This window comes from Moschus berezovskii, chromosome 4 (assembly GCF_049115385.1).
Source record: "Moschus berezovskii isolate FMDL1 chromosome 4, NW_MosBer_1.0, whole genome shotgun sequence".
Taxonomy (NCBI): Eukaryota; Metazoa; Chordata; class Mammalia; order Artiodactyla; family Moschidae; genus Moschus; species Moschus berezovskii.
Window position 1 is genome coordinate 448,367 of NC_142463.1, and position 18,399 is coordinate 466,765.

At 55.8% G+C, this 18,399-nt stretch overlaps 1 protein-coding gene across 5 annotated transcripts in view; it reads right to left on the reverse strand.

Moving 5' to 3' along the window:
- FARP2 (FERM, ARH/RhoGEF and pleckstrin domain protein 2) overlaps window positions 1–18,399 on the reverse strand; it is a 100,607-nt gene that overhangs the window by 20,988 nt on the left and 61,220 nt on the right. For all 5 annotated transcript variants that reach the window (XM_055404085.2, XM_088835028.1, XM_088835030.1 and 2 more), the window contains exons 9-13: window positions 10,972–11,067; window positions 9,236–9,399; window positions 8,853–8,921; window positions 8,191–8,248; window positions 6,181–6,415 (exon numbers count right to left, since the gene is read on the reverse strand). In XM_055404085.2, coding sequence (XP_055260060.2) covers window positions 6,181–6,415; window positions 8,191–8,248; window positions 8,853–8,921; window positions 9,236–9,399; window positions 10,972–11,067 — 622 coding nt within the window. The remainder of the gene's footprint in view (window positions 1–6,180; window positions 6,416–8,190; window positions 8,249–8,852; window positions 8,922–9,235; window positions 9,400–10,971; window positions 11,068–18,399) is intronic.

Below are 18,399 nucleotides of genomic sequence, written 5' to 3' on the forward strand. Positions count from 1 at the left end.
GGGACCCACGAACACTGACGGCCGATGCCGCAGAAACCCACGGCACCCTGGGAAGCAACTGTTCTTCAGTCAGAAGGAGAAAATGCGTGCAGAGTCTGCTCACAGGTGAGTGCTGGCTCGCGCACGCTCACTGGTCCTGAGAGCAAGTCCACGGGGCGCCCCAGCACCCTCCCGCCGCACGCAGCCCTCCTCCACGAGGCTGCCCACAGGAAGCTTGTAGTGCAGTTTACCAAAAGGTCTCGCACAAAGGCTTTATTTTTAAACAGCAGAAGGTGATAGGTGAGGAGCTGGTGGTGGCACTGAAGCCTCCTACAGACAGGCCAGGGTGGGCAGGGGCGGGCTTGGTGGGGGCGCCGACGGGCGGGTGGCTCATTTGGGATCCACTGTTTGGCTTCTGGGGGTGGTTAGAGCCACCATCTGGTATTGTTGCTGCGGGCACGGCTGCCCTTGTATCTGTGGGCTCCACATCTGAGGACTAGGATGGCGAGGACTGAATTTATTCGGGGAAAACGTTCCAGAAAGCCCCTGAAAGCAGCACACGAATGTGCTGCCCAGGCAGACGTGTACACTGTTTACACCTGTTCAGAGCACTGCCAGGGCAGCGGGGGCCGTGCTCCATGGAGAGAGGGTTTAGTGTCCGGGGCGTGCGGGTGGGCCGTGCGCAAACAAACGCCACGCTGTTTCTCAGAAGGGCCCTTCCTGCGGGGGCGTGCTCCCTCGGGGTCCTAGAGCCAGCCCTGTGACGGCTGTGCCTGCTGTTCGGCAAACACCGCCAGCTCCTCCTCTAGTGACCAGACCAACAGGCACCACAACCTGGCATTAGACGGTTGTTTTCATTCAGTCTGTCAGCTGCAGGAAAACGTTGCAGGTCATACCTCCATCCGTTGTGGCAACTCAGATGCCAGGAGATGAGGCGCGGGCATCTGTGGGGAGCTGTTCTCAGGCACGTGGCAGGAAGCCTGTAAGCCCCACACTCGAGGCTGTGGCGCGTGCGGACCTCGGTCCCTGCTGTGGAGTGCCCGTGTGGGGCCGTGGCTCTGCCAGCCACTGCCAGGAGGGCCCGGGGTGTGTGAGCGCTGCTCTGGACCCTGTGATGACACGACAGGCACTGGCCGTAGCAAGTCCCGTCCACGCAGACGGCCTGCGTTAGTACACGGGCTGACGGGCAGACGGGTGGCTCGAGCGTTTCTAAGGTGCTAAACGCCACATTTCAGGTTCCACAGAGAATGTGTGGCCCTAACTGACGTGGTAAAGAATCTTAAACATCTGTTAACGCTGACCCCTCTGTGCAAGGTCGTCTACTGGAAAATAGCCTGGCTGGGGCAGTGCAGCTGAGTGACGGGAGTCCTGCTCCAGGAGCGACTGCTCACACACAAGGTGTGCTCCTGTTCCCCCGTGGCCTCGGGGGCCCCCAGATCCTGCAGACAGGCCACGTCTGCAAATGGCATGTCGGGACAGGGGCCAAAAGCAAATGGTTGGAGCGGGCAGACAGCTGCTGTCCACCCAGAGGTCACGGTAGGCTCTGCTCTCAAAGCTGCAGGGCCAAGGCCTGAGTGTCTTCAGAAAAACCACTGAAAATGTAAAACTTTAATTTGAAATGGCCAGCAGGAAGCCACTCTGGAAGAGAGTTTTCTCTGTGGACTCTATTTCCAGTCGTTCCTAAGAACCCTCTTGCAGTGTTGACGCCGTTTTGAGAAGCACAGTCGTCTTCTGGAACCTTCTTCTGACTGTCTGACAGGGTGACGAAAGAGAAACGTCACATTTATATGGGAAGCTCAGCTACTTTCACTTCATACCTTTAAATTCTCGCCTTCAAAACCCAGTAAGAAAATGATCTTGAAACCTTGTGCCTAATAGTGGAACAAGAGTCAGCTCCTGTTTGGAAAAGTCAAGGTCGAGTCTGAAGGTTAAGAGGGTGCAGAGTGCAAGCTGCAGCAGCGCCTCAGTGGCTGGAAGGGTGACCACGTGTCCCGGAAGAGAAGGGGAGCGCCGATCTCCCAATGCTCCAGGGAAACAGGACCCTGGGAGCTGGCGGAAGCCAGGCCTGGCTCCACGTCTGGCCCAGGGTGTTGTGAGTCACTTTCATACAAAATCCGGCTCATAAAGTAACAGCTGCTCTGAGGGGTCCAAGTGCTGCTCCCCTTCCTCCTGCTCTGTGTCCATCCTTCTCCTGAGGCCAACACCACTGTCTGCCTGTGGCCCTGCACTCAGGGGTGACGACTGTGCATGCACACAGCGTGCCCGGGGGCATCTCCCCGAGCTTCCTTTTGAGTAAACATGACTCTTTCCTTGTTGAGGGAAGCAAGCACCCCAACCTACAGCTCAGGCCCACTCTGGGCCGACTGTCCGGCTGACGCCCTCTAAGTGTGGGGTGTGGGACACTCCTGCTGGCCCAGGGAGCAGGCTCTGATAAATGACACCTTCTGTCTAAAGTTTGAGAAGCTGTGACTTAATGATCCTCTGGACCACTGGAGCACCGGAGGCAAGGTCCCCGAAAGAAAGCACTCCCATACAGTAGGCGGTCCGCAGGGACGTTTGTCGGGAGGGAGATGTGGCCTGAGTGGATGCTCCTGGAGAGTGAGGCCACAGGGCTTTTGCGCTCCTGACCCCTCGTCTTGGGGACTGACCAGGCTCACCCCTGGGGGCACTGGCATGGAGGCACCAGTCAGGAACGGGGCTGGAGTCACAGGAGGGACCCACACCCCTATGACCCACTGTCCTCTCCTCTGAGGGCCGTGACTGCCCGACACAGGCTCCTGGGGAGCGTGGGCCAACAGGGGCTGGTTCAGAGCTGCCAGGCACGCCCCCCACCCCCACCACACTGGGTACCAGCCCCTCCCCAAGGCCCGCGCTGCTGGGCACTCTCCTCAGCCAGCCCCTGGGAGCTGCTGCCCGGGACGCCGGGGGCTGGAGAGGCGGGCGGCTCCTGGAGGCACAGAGAGCTCTTGGAGGCCAAGGGGGGCCCAGAATCTGAGCAGTTGCCTTAACTTCGGCCTAAGGATCTTATTGGTGGGGGGGCGTCTAGCTGACTCTGGGAAGGCAATAAACGGCCTCATTTTCAGAAGACGCCAAAAGCACGTGTTCTGTGCCTGAGGACCACGTGGTTCCTCCCCACTGTGGGGGCTCGTGCGGGCCCAGAGCAGCAGACCGCGGGATCCCTGCACCCTCCTTACGTGCTGATCACAGGGGCCATGGCAGGCCCGAGCAGGGCTGCTCAGGAAGGCAAGAGGCTTCCTGTGGGGAATCACCCCACACGGCCACATTGAGACTGTCCGAGGGCAGCGTGGGGCTGGCTGCCTGCAGTCACAGATGGACAGACACCGGTGGGGCCGGTGGCAACACGGGCTCTCAGGGGTGGGCTTGGCACACAAGACGACCTTCAGTGCCTGTAAATCAAAACCGCAGGCGCGCACAGGAGAGGAAGCTACAAGGGCACTAAAAGCTGCAGCGAGCGCTCCCTCATTTTACTGAGTCAACAAAGACTTCTGAGTCAGTACATATCTGCAAATGCGTGAATGGCAATTTCAACGGAAACAAACTTCCAAGAACCGCAAGCCAGGAAACGTCACATGTCTTTAAAAAACAAGCAAGTTCAGATCCACAGGAAAACGCCAGCCCTTTCCTCCTCACTCCTGGGGATGCAGACGCGTTCACGCAAAAGGCGGCACCGGGGATGCAGCCGGCGGGCACGTGCTCTGGCCCGGGGCGAGGCTGGCACGGCCCCGCACGCCTCCACAGCCATGAGAACAGACGCAAGAATGCCCACGTCGGGCGCTGCCGGGACCTGGCCGTGTCCCTCCCCATTCTACGGTGGGTTTGGTGACTGTGAACCGGGCAGACCCTACAGATGCAGACCTGGTGTCTGCATCACACGCTGCGGGGTTGTGGCCCGCGTGCCCAGAGGACCAACTGCTGCCCAACGGGCGCTCAGCCACCTGCGCAGCGTCGGGAGATGTGTCTGCGCTGGAAACCGCCGCGACTTGGTCAAGATGACCGTGGTGACAGCGAAGGACTTTCACAGCAGGCTGTCTACACAGCTTTTACTGCCCACACCTCGATCATGACCAACCACAGTCTTAAAACAGGTTACCTGGGAGAAGGGCTGCAGGGATCCCCATGACACGAGAAGGCAAGGGGGACGCACGGCACCTGAGTCTGCGCGGCCGGCCTGGCCAGCGTGACAGCTGAGGGAAGGGCGCGTCCCCAGAAGCCGAGGCGGGGTTGCGCTCCCGGCAGAAGTGGGCAGGCGAAGCACCGACATGGCAGCGGAGGTCGCCGGACGGTGCCCACACCTGCAGAGACGCCTGGGCAGCTCCTCACGGCACCACCAACAGGCCCCAGGCTATAGCGCAGACTTGACTTTCAGGAGAAAACTGGCCTGTAAACATGGCTGTTCCAGCAGGTGCAGCCGGAAAGGAGCACAGAACTCAGCCACATCCTCGGGGTGTGGGGCGCGGCCACCTCCTCTGTCCACACACGCCCGGCCGGGCCTCAAGACCACGCGTCGGGGGTGGGCTCAGTCAGAACCGGAGCAGCTGTGTCCAGCACGCGCCTGGCCCGAGGGAGGAGCTGGTGTTCGTAGAAAAGGTGGAGCCCCCCCGCTGGCTCAGCAAGGCCCCGGGCCTCCACAGGGAGCAGGTCCCCTTCAGCCCTGGCTGCTGTGGCTGGTTCTGCCTTCCTTGAATGGATCACAGAGTGCCCCCCAAGGCAGGTGGAGAGGACACGGCCCCGTCGCCATTGCGGGCTAGCCCACTGCCTCCCCCAGGCAGAGCGGCCCCGGGGTCAGAGTCACGAAGGTGACTCCTCGAGCACAAGGCGTCCTGGGCCGAACGGCCGCAGCGCCCCTGCGCCGGGACTTGGGTCTCGGGGCCCCTCAGGGTCTCGCGCAATCAGATCAGACAAAGCCATGACCTCACTAGTCCTGGGCAGCGTCTCCACTCAGAAAGCAGCAACAGGCATAAGGCACGTGCTCCACTGAAGGCCAACGCGAAGCTGAAGCAGCAGCACTCGAAACGCACGGCTGAGCCGAATGAGAGCACAGGCTGGAGAATAAAGCTGCAAAGACGGACTGGGCCCGAGGCCCGGCTGGGACACGCGTCTGTTCCGACTCCACTGCACAGCCTTCAACACCGTGACAAGCGCACCTTTTAATTTCTTGACGTTCGAAATGGAACAGAGAATCAGGGGAATGAAGAATACCCAGCCGTGACCACAAAATCACTTCCTACACCAAAACCGACCACCTGAACCCTCGCCCCCCGAGCGGGCGGGGTCACCCTGGAAGGGAGCCCGCGAGCACTCAGGGCAGGTTCTCATCAATTCGCTCTCCGGGAATCAAATTCTTCATGTTATTCTGCAAATCGAAAAGGACTCTGTCCACCCTGGCCTGCGCAAAGGGGCTACTGAAGAACAGGCTCATGTCGAGGGGGACCGTGGCCTCGGAGCCCCACGAGTCCGTGTCTGAGCTGCTCGAGTCCTCGGCCGCCATGGGCGGGTAGCTCAGCTGCTCGAACTGGTCCACGATGTCCGAGAATTGGACGGCTGAGCTGGCCTCGGAGCGCACGGAGCAGGCGGGGAAGTTGGCCATGGAGCTGGCCCCGGACGGGGGGGCAGAGCCGGGAGTGTGTGCGGACAGGCCGCTGGGCAGGGGAGTGTTGCTCAGTGAGCTGGCCTCGGACTGGTTGTTCCGGAGCGAGCTGGTGTCGGACGGGCTCAGCAGGCGCTGCATCAGGCTGGCCTGTGCCTTCACCTCCAGCAGCTCCGAGGTGTCTGAGGGGTGTGTGTCACCGAGGCTGCCCTCTTCAAACTCAAAGCCGTGCCCCGCGTCCCCAGGGGCTGCCTCCGGGGAAGACCCCCCGGGGCTGGGTGGGAAGGAGAAGGCCTCGGAGCCCCCGGCAAAGAAGGAGATGTCTGCAGGGTCGTCATCTATGAACTCCTCGGACACCTGCAGCTGGGCGCTTGTCAATGTGAAAACCGGGCCCTCACTGCGGCCCAGCAGGCTGCACAGGTGCCCCCCTCTGGAGGAGGAGCCCCCGGTCAGGGATCCCTCACTGTGGCCACCACACCCCGCAGCTGGACGCCCCCTGCCCACACCCCCGGAATCTGGGCCTGAGGTGGGACAGCTCAGCCCCTCAGGACTGCGGGGGCCACAGCTCCTCACGCCCCAACCAAAGCCGACACCTTGGTGAGGCTGGAGCGCAAGCAGCCGGGGGGGCTGGGCTGCGGCCACGGAGCTCCTCTCTGCAGCCAGCTGCCGGGCGCCGGGCGCAGGGGGCCCCATCTCAGAGCTGCCACCGCCGACCTGGGAATCGCGTGGGCCCGGGGGAGCTGGAGGGGATGCAGGGGCCGAGCAGAAGGAGGCAGTTGTGAGCGATGGCGTCATAGGAGTCCTCACACCCTCGGAGAATGAGATGCTCTGGGGCAAAATGAGAAGAAAGAAGGGGTGTGAGACGTAGGTCACGCTGAGAGCCGCACAGCTGGCTCAGGCAGCCCCCACGCGCTCCTCCCAGGGTGACGGCCAGGCCGCCCCCCTAGAGTAGCAGAACCAGGGCTCTGTGAGTGCGCATGCGGCCTGGAGGCAGCTCAGGATGGCCGTTTACAGCCCCTGCGGCTCCACTATTCTCTACGCGCTCGGCACCGCCTCTGTCACTAAAGTCCTGAGTCTCCTTGGCACCCGGGTCACCCTGAAGTCGCCTGGGGCGTCTCTGGACACTGGCGTCCCCTGGGGCTGGGTGGCTGCAGATGGGCTGAGCCGCCCCTCAGCTAGCAAGGTGCCCCCGACCCGCCAGGGATGCTGGGGGATGAGACGTGTGGGTGCATCCAAAGGTAAGTTCTTTTAATTGCAAAGATTTAACAAGGAATTCCCAAATAGAAAACATACCCAGAAGAGTTAAAGAATGCTTTTATTTAAAAACCCAATTAAAAAAATTTGGGACACAGAAGTGTTAATATATGAGGTACAACTGTAGCTCTGTCAATACTGTTAGAGTATAAATGATAAACTTGCAACAAAAATGAACACTGTGCAGCAATAAAAAATTATGAATATGAAAGTATACAGCTGCACACAGAATTACGAAATGATGTTACATGGGCTTCCCTGGTGGCTCAGAGGTTAAAGCGTCTGCCTCCAATGCGGGAGACCAGGGTTCGATCCCTGGGTCGGGAAGATCCCCTGGAGAAGGAAACGGTAACCCACTCCAGTATTCTTGCCTGGAGAATCCCATGGACGGAGAAGCCTGGTAGGCTACAGTCCATGGGGTCGCAAAGAGTCGGACACGACTGAGCGACTGAACGGAACGGAAAAGAGCATGAGCCTACATGAAAATAGGCTCACGTGTGGCAGTCAACACGCAACTGTGACGGCAGGGAGAGCAACCGTGAAGCAGACCGAGACACGGAGCCCGCGACTCCCAGCCACACGTCTGGCGCCGCGGCCACGCGTCTCCTGTGGCGCGCACGGGGGCCTGTGTGCACCTGGCTTAGTAGCTGTGGTCACGCCAAACACCCTGCTGCACACATCTGCTCCTTGCTTTTTACCTTTAACGTAATAGCAAAATGTCCAGAGTGAACACAGCTTCACTGAGCAAATCACCGCCATCCCCCCAGCTGGCATTATCATCACTTCACACTTCTATAAAAGTTGTATTTCTCAGCTGTTTTCCTGACAACAGAAAGCACTGTGTCCACTGCAGAAAACCAAGTCAAATGAGAAGCACAAGAAGATAAAAACTGCCTGGGACCCAATCACTGGGGAGATGATGTTTGCCGCCGTGAGGTTTAGTGCCTCGAGCACCCAGTTGTCTTTTTAAATCAGGCAGAGGGTTCTCCACAGATCACCGTGCAAACAGCCAGTGTCACCGCTAACGCTCCCTGAACGCGTCCCACTCGGGCTCCACCCTTCTGAAACGAGACTCTTGGTGGCTCTTGAGTCACCCGACAGGTGGCCATACCCAGACCAGCCCGGACGGTGGTCGCCGGGGTCTCCCGGATCACAGGCAACACCATGACACGTGTCCACCCACAAAGCTTCCTCTTCACTCAGGACTCCTTTCTGCAAACAGGGTCCCAGGGCTGGGATTGCCACATAAATGATGAGACTAGCTTTACGACTCCTGTTGTAGCCACGCCAGGCTCTTCCCTGAAAGGGGACCGGAGACTACATTGGGGCGTTTACGCAGAGGCACTAACCTGCCGTGGCAAGTCCACTCTGAGGGCACGGAGAGACATCCGGGTCTTGCTGAGGCTCCTGCAAGCAGAGGACAGGCCGTGAGCCCCACGCCCTGCGTGCCTGACCCCACTGCTTCCATCCATCTTCACTGCACTGTAAGGAGCAGCCCCCCTCAGAGGAGCTCCTGGCGCACACAGCATTAGGGTGCCAACCCCATTTCTAAAGCAGCATGTGCTGCACCCGTAAGGAAGGACTCACAGGAAAACGCGGTCAGGGGTTCGTAACACACCCTGAGGCGCCTAACTGGGAATGGCAGGGTGACAGAAAACAAGAATGCAGACAAAAATACATGTCCAGAAGAGGGGAAATTAAACAAGAGTTCCACACTCACAGAAACGATTTCAGGTCCAAAGTTTAATACTATGAAAACCACGCTCTGCAAAAATACCATGTCTAAGTGGAGCGAGGCGAACTGGGAGCAAAAAGTGTCATCTGCATCTGAGCCACTTAAACGACAGTAAAACGCAGACCCTCACCATTAAATGAGACAGAAGAGACAGAACTCAAGGGTCAGGACACACATTTCCGTAGCTGAAGTGCCTTTTATTCAGGCAAAGGTTAAGATACCTAGAATGCTGACTTAAATGCCCACACTCTGTATCATGAAGGTGAGAGAAGTTACCTTTCATAGGGAACCCTCTTCATCCCACCGTCTTTGACATAATCAGCAAGTTGTCTCTGAGTTCTTCCACTGCGGATAAAATGCAGATTTTACAGCAAAGAATAACCAGCAATACGCAGCACTGTTTCCCAGAAGCAAAGGAAAGGGAGCCTTGCCCAGCCTCTGCCTCAGGCTCACATGTGCATCTGCACAGTGCACTCTGCAGGAAGCAGCAGGGCCACCGTTCCGACAGTCGCCAGCAGGCCGCTTTCCCTGCTGCTCTACTTGCCGTGCCTCTCCAGCGGCTCCGTGGCTGCGGCCTGTACGGAATTCTCTGTCCACGAGCCACCCTCACCCTGTTCTCAGCACCACAAGGCCAAGAGCTGCCTGGTGCGGCCACTCACCTGTATCTGAAGGAGGAGCCTCTGCTGAAGAGGATGGCTTTAGCTCTCGGCTTCGGCTGATCAAGGAGTCTGAAGAAGGCGTGATGCTCCACACAGATCTTCCAGAAGCTCTTGCATTCATTTCTGCTGCCCAACACGAACTCCAGGGTGTCCTGGTAGGGCCCCTAAGAGGGAAGGGCAAAGGTTTGGGTGACTGCAGCAGGGAGAACAGTGGGGAAGACCACAGGCTGCTCCAAAGGTAAAAACTAGCAAGAGTTTCTTTCTGAACGTTGTATATAGACTTCTGGTTCCATTTATATTTGAGAAATATTTCTTTGTAGAAATATCAGAGAAGTGCGGTCATCTAACTCACAAGGGCTGACATTCTGAAGTTCCTCTTTGAAGCCTTTTCCTGCGTTAGGGGAAGCGAAGGCATCTCTTTGTGCGGGCGCAGTTACCCGTCGCCAGCCACTCGCTTTCCTGTGGGTTTCTGAGGGTGTTTTGGATGAGCAGGAAGGAAACAAAGGTTTTAAGGCTCACAAACATCACCATGAAAAAACCACCGCCTTAGCTCTCGTGGTTATTGCTTAAGATAAATTCCTAGAAGAAAAACAATGCACGTTTTTGGACATTGTGATGTTTATTACCAAATCACCTTCCAAAAGAGTATAATATCAATACTTTAACTCCTATTTTAACCCTAAAAATCTCAGTACTTAGGAACCAATATGAAACATCGCCTTGCCAGGCGCAGAAACAGACACAGCTCCGACTTGGAAACAATTCTCTTATTTCCCTGTCTGTGGGATAACTGCCAAAAACTTTTTTTTTAACTTACTGAGGAAAAAACTAGCCTTTTACTTGCATTTTATACGTGTTCCTGGCACTCTTCACACTTCTCTTTCATTCTTAGAAGAAATACTTGAATAACAAACAGTTAAGCCATCTGTCCACACTTTCTGCACAAAATAAACACACTTGCAGGTCGCGGTGACCCTGGTTTGACAAAGCCCCTGCTAATCCAGTGCCTCTGAGAAGCTTAGGGGCGGCCCCTCCCAGGACTGGCCCAGGCTCTCAGCTCTGGGGTGAGGCTGAGCTGCAGCCCCCAGGCCCCCCTCCCACAGCGGCTGGCTGATACGTCTCCCAGCTTCCTGGCACAGTGGACATGTAACACCGTGAACATCTTAGAATTGTCTCAAGTACTGGATTTTTCCTCCCATCACACTGTATAGACATTTACGTTTGTCCCTTTTTACTAATTTCAGTAAATTTATATTTAATTACTAACTTATAGACTCACAAAAGAAAGGAACCTTTATTTTCTGAAAGTCAAGGCTTCCTCAGTTAGAACCACAGAAGGGTCCATTTCTGAGTCAAAGACACAGAATAGTGGAAACACCCTCCATTCATGCTGGACAGAAGCCCCAGCACTGATTTGTTGCAGGGCTTCAGACCACAGCTAAACACTCTGTACTTCAGCTTTGTCACCCAAAGGAGGAGCGGCTGCAGTGAAGCTACGGTTCTCAGCAGCCCGGGAGCCCATCGGCTGTGGATGCTCTCAGGCCACTCAGCCACCCCTGGCTGCCAGCACACCCTGAGGTGGGCCCCGCTGAGCAGGTCTCCCCAGAGCCCAGCCCCAGCCCCTGAACCTGTCCTTACGTTCTTGTGTGAGTTAGGCTGAAACGATACACAAGTAATTAACAACTGAGCAGAGGGAATGCTCCCTTAACTTCGCGAGTTCTCATGCAGACACTCACATGGACCTCCGGGTGGAGCTTGATGAGAAACCTCTTCCTCTTGAAGCTCAGCTTGCGGAGCCTGGACCAGTTGAAAGTGTTGATTCTGGTGCTGCTCTAAAATCCAAGAGACGGACGCTGAGTAACGACACACGTGCACTCCAGACGCACACACATGCTTTCTCATGAAACAGCGGCTTGCATTACACCCTTGCTAGAAAGCGCAGTGTTATATTCAGAAGCAAATTATATTTAGAACTCGTTATACAGAGTATGAGTATACATGTATACTCATCATACATGTTACATGCAGAACTACTCCGTTAAAATGTCAATACTAAACATACTAATCTGTTTTAGGAAGAACACTTTATTGCTCTGATAAAGCTTTGATACAAACTTTTTTTTGGTCAGTGTTAACAGTGAACATTTTGTAGCCACCCCAGCGAGGACGGCACTCGGGAGGGGCTTGTGGGTGGCTGGGCAGGGATAGAGCAGAGCTGAATTTCTCAGCCAACGAAAGAGAGGAGGATGGAGTGATCCCGGCGGGTGCCGGATGGACCTGGAGCTGGGGCTGAACTCCTGACTCCCGAGACAGAGTGAGCACCGGGGCCGGGACCCCAGCTTCTAAATACTCTTCACCTTGGAGACTGGGACTGTCTGCTCTTCCAGGGTGGGGCAGGCAGGGAACAAAGTGACCATGTCATTGTGTGAGAAAGTAAATAAGTGCTCAGAAAGGGCGGGGAGATGTCAAAAGGCACAGAAGTCACCCGAAGGGGGGCAATTTAAAGATCAAAAGAAATAATGACAACAGATCAAATATCAGATTACAACCTGAATTACAACTCGAGTAGCAGAAAGATCACGAGACAAACGCATGCGCCCGCAGTTACGAAATAAAAGATGAGAAAGCCCCCCCAGGAGCCTGAATAATGGAATTTAAAAAGCGGCCTTGTGGCGACCATGAGGGAAATTCAGTCTTTTTTTTTTAAATTTATTTTAATTGGAGGCTAATTACTTTATAATATTGTATTGGTTTTGAAATACATTGACATGAATCCACCATGGGTGTGCATGTGTTCCCCATCTTGAACCCCCCTCCCACCTCCCTTCCCATCCCATCCCTCTGGGTCATCCCAGTGCACCAGCCCCGAGCATCCTGTACCATGCATGGAACCTGGACTGGCGATTCGTTTCACATATGATAATATACATGTTTCAATGCCATTCTCCCAAATCATCCCGCCCTCGCCCTCTCCCACAGAGTCCAAAAGACTGTTCTTTACATCTGTGTCTCTTTTGCTGTCTCGCATATAGGGTCATCGTTACCATCTTTCTAAATTCCATATATATGCGTTAGTATACTGGTGTTTTTCTTTCTGGCTTACTTCACTCTGTATAATAGGCTCCAGTTTCATCCACCTCATTAGAACTGATTCAAAAGTATTCTTTTTAATTACTCCATTGTGTAAATGTACCACAGCTTTCTTATCCATTCATCTGATGATGGACATCTAGGTTGCTTCCATGTCCTGGCTGTTGTAAGCAGGGCTGTGATGAACATTGGGGTACACGTGTCTCTTTCAATTCCCTTGGTGTGTATGCCCAGGAGTGCGATTGCTGGGTCACATGGCAGTTCTAGTTCCAGTTTTTTAAGGAATCTCCATACTGTTCTCCATACTTTAAATTCACAGTCTTAAAGAATCTCTCCACAAATACTTAAAAAGGATAAAAAGTCTCCTTGCAGGGTTCCCTACTGGTGCAGTGGATAAGAACCCACCTGCCAATGCAGGGGCCATGGGTTCCATCCCCAGTCTGGGAATATCCCACATACCACTGAGCAGCTAAGCACGCACTGCCACTCCTGAGCCTGGGCACAGCAGTGACGAGGAGCCCCGCTCACCACAGCGAGAGAAGGCCTGAGCGCAGCGCGGCCAACAAACAAAGACACAGCCTGTGAAAAGTCAGCTTGCAGCGAAGGGCCTGCGGAGAAGGCAATGGCAAGCCACTCCAGTACTCTTGCCTAGAAAATCCCATGGACGGAGGAGCCTGGTAGGCTGCAGTCCATGGGGTCACTAAGAGTCAGGCACGACTGAGTGACTTCACTTTTCACTTTCACACATTGGAGAAGGAAATGGCAACCCACTCCAGTGTTCTTGCCTGGAGAATCCCAGGGATGGGTGAGCCTAGTGGGCTGCCATCTATAGGGTTGCACAGAGTCAGACATGACTGAAGCGACTTAGCAGCAGCAGCAGCAGCAGCGAAGGGCCTGTCAGCGCCTTCTGAGCAGGCACCGGATGCCGCCCCCGGCAGGGATAGACGGTGCCACGGGCTGCGCTGGACACGGCCTCCCGCCCGTGACTCGCCGCCCCGGCCGCTTGCTCTCGTCTCAGCAGCCGCCGGGCCAGGCAGGCCCACGTCAGGAGTGCGTGGCCTCAGACCTCCCAGGGCCCCGCGGCCTCGAGGACAGGAGAAAAGGGAGACACTTCCCGCCGACGATCCTGGGCAGATGCTGCCGGCAGAGCAGCTCAGCTGGGTGGGAGCATCTGACATCATGAGGTGGGCGTGCCTGGGGAACCGGGTGGGGGTCCCCAGTGAAAGGGGTCGCGGTTCGTTCTTGTACTTCTCGGAGCTTGAAAACTTTTCAGAACAAACACTCTGAATGTGTGGAAACACTCGGCGCTTTCTTTTCTGTCCGTGGTCTTCATGGCCATTCACGCTTTTCCAAACTCAGGATGGGGGAGCGGCAAGACGAAGCGTGCTTTCCATTCAAGAGACGGAAAAGCAGCCAGAGCCGCAGCCCTGAGGAGGAAGGAGGCTTGGAAACGCGCGCACAACACGGGCGCGCTCTGAAACGAGGTGGGCAGAGGCGCCAAGGCCGGTCCCAGGGAGGTGCGGGGGAGGGACATCCGCGGACAGAGGTGTCAGGGCGGCGGAGCTGGGCTGGCCGGGACCGGGGCCTGGGGAGGGCAGGCTTGATTGACGTGTTCTGGAATCAGGGCAACGGCTGTGATTCTGCGAGTACATTAATACTGAGAACACTGACTTATGCCTCTGAAGGGTGGGCTTCACGTTCTATGAATTCCGTCTCCATTCTTTGCATTCCTGAGTTGAGATGTCCCTGAGGTCCCACTCAAACGTCAGCCCCTACCTGCCTGCGCAGCCGACACGCAGTCACTCCACCTGTGGCTCAGAGGGCAACACTGGAGGCTTCTCAACTCCATCCTCAAAACCAGCAAACCTTAAAACATCAAGAGCAGAAAAGGCCGCACCTCAGCTCCCGGCCCTGGATGCAGGGGCTCAAGGGAGGCGGGCAGGGGGCCTATCCGCCAATGCCTGCGCGTCCATACAGCTGGCTCACGCTGCTGTCGGCCTGGACCGCACCCCACGGGACCGCGTCCACCCCTGCCCACGGGCCCCCCAAACCTGACCTGTGCTGTTGATCATGTGAGTGCTGCCTGCAACCTGGGCAGGGATGGACTGCAAGTGAATTTTCCTCCTTTATCTGTAATTCAGTTACTAACTGCCTCTTTCCATTTGCTTAATTTTCTATGTATCCATCACTGGTTCAGCTCACAACTTCCCTGCAGACCTTTCAAACTCTTCAATATGATCTCACTGATGGGCTTTTTTTTTTTTTTTGGTTGTGCCACAGGGCTTGCAGGATCTCATTTCCCTGACCAGGGAATGAACCTGGGACCCAGGGATCGAACAGGAGACGTGGGTTCGATCCCTGGAAGGGAAGATCCCCTGGAGGAGGAAATGGCAACCCACTCCAGTATTCTTGCTTGGAAAATCCCACGGACGGAGGAGCCTGGCGGGCTACAGGCCACGGGGTCACAGAGTTGGACACGACTGAGCACGCACGCACACACACACACACACACCCACAGCAGCAAAAGCGCCGAGTCCTAACCACTGGACCCCCAGGGAGCTCTCCGTCAGGTCTGTTTCTTCCCTGGAGCCCCATGTCCTTCTGCTGACACAGGTTCTCGCATCCGAGCACAACCCCCACTCCCCAACACGTCGCCGTGTCCGCGGCTCCCACGTGGGTCCTCTCCCACGCCTTTGGCCTTCAGAAGGCTGCGCGGGGACTGAGTTTTCTGAAAAGCGGCGGGTCTGGAAATGCTTTTACTTTCTTCTTGGGTAGGAGTCTGGCTGCTCAGGCTCAGAATTCTGGGCTGGAAATGACTTTCTCTCACATTTAGAACCTCCACCCTCATTTCACGCCTCCCCGCCTCTCCCCAGGAAGCCCTCTGACCTGTGTTCTGACATCTCAGATGGACAAATCCTGCCCGGCCTCCAGAAGCCAGAATAAAGCCCGGGGGCGCCTTCGTCGGGAACCGTGCCTGGGTTTGATGCCTCTCTTCCTGTAGTGTCTGCAGCGGCCCCTCCGCTGCCGTTGGGTCCGGCCTCCAGAAGCCGGGCTGCCGGGCCGCCAGACGCTGCCGGGGCTCCTCTGCTTCTCTCCCGCTGCTTTGCGCGGCTCTGGGCTGCGCCTCCCAGGCCTCCTGCCACCAGCCTGCGGCTCTCTGGGCCCCGTGTCCCTGTGCCGGCCCGGCTCTTGCTTCAAGGTGTGGGCTTCTCCTACTTCTGAGGCTTCTTGGAGAACGTCTCACAAATGCGCTGAGGGTCGATGGCAACCCTGCTCTGAGCAAGTCTGTGGGCACCGTCGTCCCAACAGCACTCACTCACTCCTCTGTACCACACTGTGGTAACTTCACACTGTTTCAAACCTCTTCATTATTATATTTGCTAAGGTATTTGTCATCAGTGATCTTTGAGATTACTACTGCAAAGGGATTATGACTCCCCGAAGGCTCAGATCATGGTTAACATTTTAGCAATAATGTACTTTTAAATTAAAAACAGAAAGAACATGCAGTTCAGTGATATACGAACAAGCTGCCAACGTGAGTGCAGATTAAGCACCCCCTCGCCCCTCTTTGTTTTCCCTGGCGGCTCAGACGGTAAAGCGTCTGCCTACAAGGCGGGAGACCCAGGTTCAGTCCCTGTGTCGGGAAGATCTCCTGGAGAAGGAGATGGCAACCCACGCCAGTATTCTTGCCTGGAGAATCCCACGGAGGGAGGAGCCTGGTAGGCTACAGTCCTTGGGGTCGCAGAGAGTCAGACACGACTGAGCGGCTTCACTTTCACCTTCTTTCTCCCCTCCTGTGAAAGCCTGCTGACTCTAGTCTCCATCCGAGGAGCAGTCAACGCCAGCTTTTCCGCAGGGAAAGAATTGTGTGTGTGTGTGTGAGATTCCCTCTCTTTTCCCCACGAGTGACAGCAAGCTGCACACACGGCTCTGAGTGCCCTCCCCATGTAGCAGCACATCTCAAAGGCCACCTCATCTACCAGGACAGAGTCTGCGTCCTCTGGACGGGTGACCAGTCACCCCATAACGTGGCTACAGGACCACTTGCATAACCAGCCTTCTAACAGTTAATTACGATATTTTACTATGACAAGCCAGGCCAGAGTAAAAACTCACAAGAGAGTTTACGCTCATGCTGAAGCTGTGACCTGATCCTTGGGGACGAGGCATGGGGTAAAGAGGCTTTCCTGCTTTTGCACCTCCTCCAGCCCTGAGTTTCTGCTTCTCTGAGTCTCTTCTCCCCACATGTTTGGCACCTGCCCCGCAAACACCATCTTCCTCGGAAAGAAGGCTTTCCTCAAGTTCCTGGTTCTCCCTGTCACCATCCGAGTTCAGCAGGAGGCTCCAGGTGTGCCCGAGTCAGGGACCATCTGGTAAACCCTGGCCAGGCACCACCAGCGGACGCTAGTCTACGGGGCACTGGACAAGGTCCAGCGTCTCTCCAAGGATGCTTATTAGTTGAAAGAGAAAGACCAGTAACGATACAGGGGAAGAACCAGAAAGCACCAGGGTCAGCGACCGCATCGCCAAGGAGGCTAAGTGGTGTCCCAGGTCATCCCTGAGGGGGTCACGTGTCATCTGCACGTGGTCCAGCTGGGCACCGCCCTGATTGTAGCCGCAGAACAGCCCCCAGACTGTTCCAGTGTTCCGGATCGCAGGCGGCTGCAGCATGTCAGCTGAATGTTATGGCTGCTTCTAGACTGTATGTATCCTGTCCCGCAGGAAAACAAGAGCTGCGTGGACATGACTGGCCAGGTGACAATGGGGACAGACCCGTAGATCCAAGAATCAGGGGCCTCAGTGACAGCTGCACAGCAGTCACGACAGGGAAAGGTCTCCTCCCAGGGAGCACACACAGACGCTCTCGGGAAAGGGCCCGCGAGGGCAGTGTACCCTCAAGGCTTCAGAAACGTGTGTGTGTCTGTGCATATGTGTGTGCCTCTGTGTACACGTGTCTCTGTGTGTATGTGTGTGCCTGTGTTTATATGTGTCTGTGCGTGCACAGCTTACCAGGTAGTGTTAGTGGCAAAGAACCCGCCTGCCAACGTAGAGGACCTAGGAGACGTGGGCTTTATTCCTGGATCGGGAAGATCCCCTGGAGGGGGGCATGGCAGCCCACTCCAGTGTTCTTGTCTGGAGAATGCAATGGACAGAGGAGCCTGGTGGGCTACAGTCCATGGTGTTGGACAGAGTCAGACATGACGGCAGCGACTTAGCACACACCCACTCACGTATCTGTGCGTGTGTGTGCGCATCCGTGTGTCTGTCTGCGTCGATGTGTGTACATGCCTCTCTTGTGTGTGTCTGTGTGTATATATGTGGTCTGTACGGTGTGTCAGCATGTGTCTCTGTGTGTGTGTGGTCTGTTTCTGTATATCTCTGTACACGTGTGTGGTCTGTATCAGTGTGTGTGTGTTTTGTGTGTATATGTGTGTCAGGATGTGTGTGTGTGTGGTTTGTCTGTTTGTGTATATATGTATCTCTGTACATGTGTGTGGTCTGTGTGTATCAGTATGTGTGTGTGTGTTCTGTGTGTATATGTGTGTCAGGATGTGTGTGTGTGTGGTTTGTGTGTCTGTCTGTGTATCTGTAGAGACGTCTGTGTATCTATATATCTCTGTGTTTGTGTATGTCTGTGTCGGGGTGTGTGTGTGTATAAGTGTCTCTGTGTGTGGATGTGGTCTGTGTTGATGTGCCTGGATGCACGTCTGTGTGTACATGTGTCTGGTGTGTGTGGATGTGGTCTGTGTGTATATTTATGTGTCAGTGTGTGTCTGTGCCTGTGTGTGTGTGTGAGTGTGTGTGGAGGGGTAGAGGGTGAGAACACAGGCCGGGGAGAATCCGTGTGACGAGCATGTGGGACCCTGTGTGCTCTTCCGACACTCAGCGCTTTCAGATCGTCTGAAAGTGTCTGCGATGAGTCTTTGAAGAGGAGGCTCTGAAGGGCTGGCCAGCAGCTCCCAGGGCTGGAGTGGGGACCCCGGGGTCAGAAGCCCACTCGCAGACACTCCCCTGCACCTCCAAGGGGAGGCCCTCGCCCAGGGCGGGGCGGCCGCTCTAACTGTTCTGCC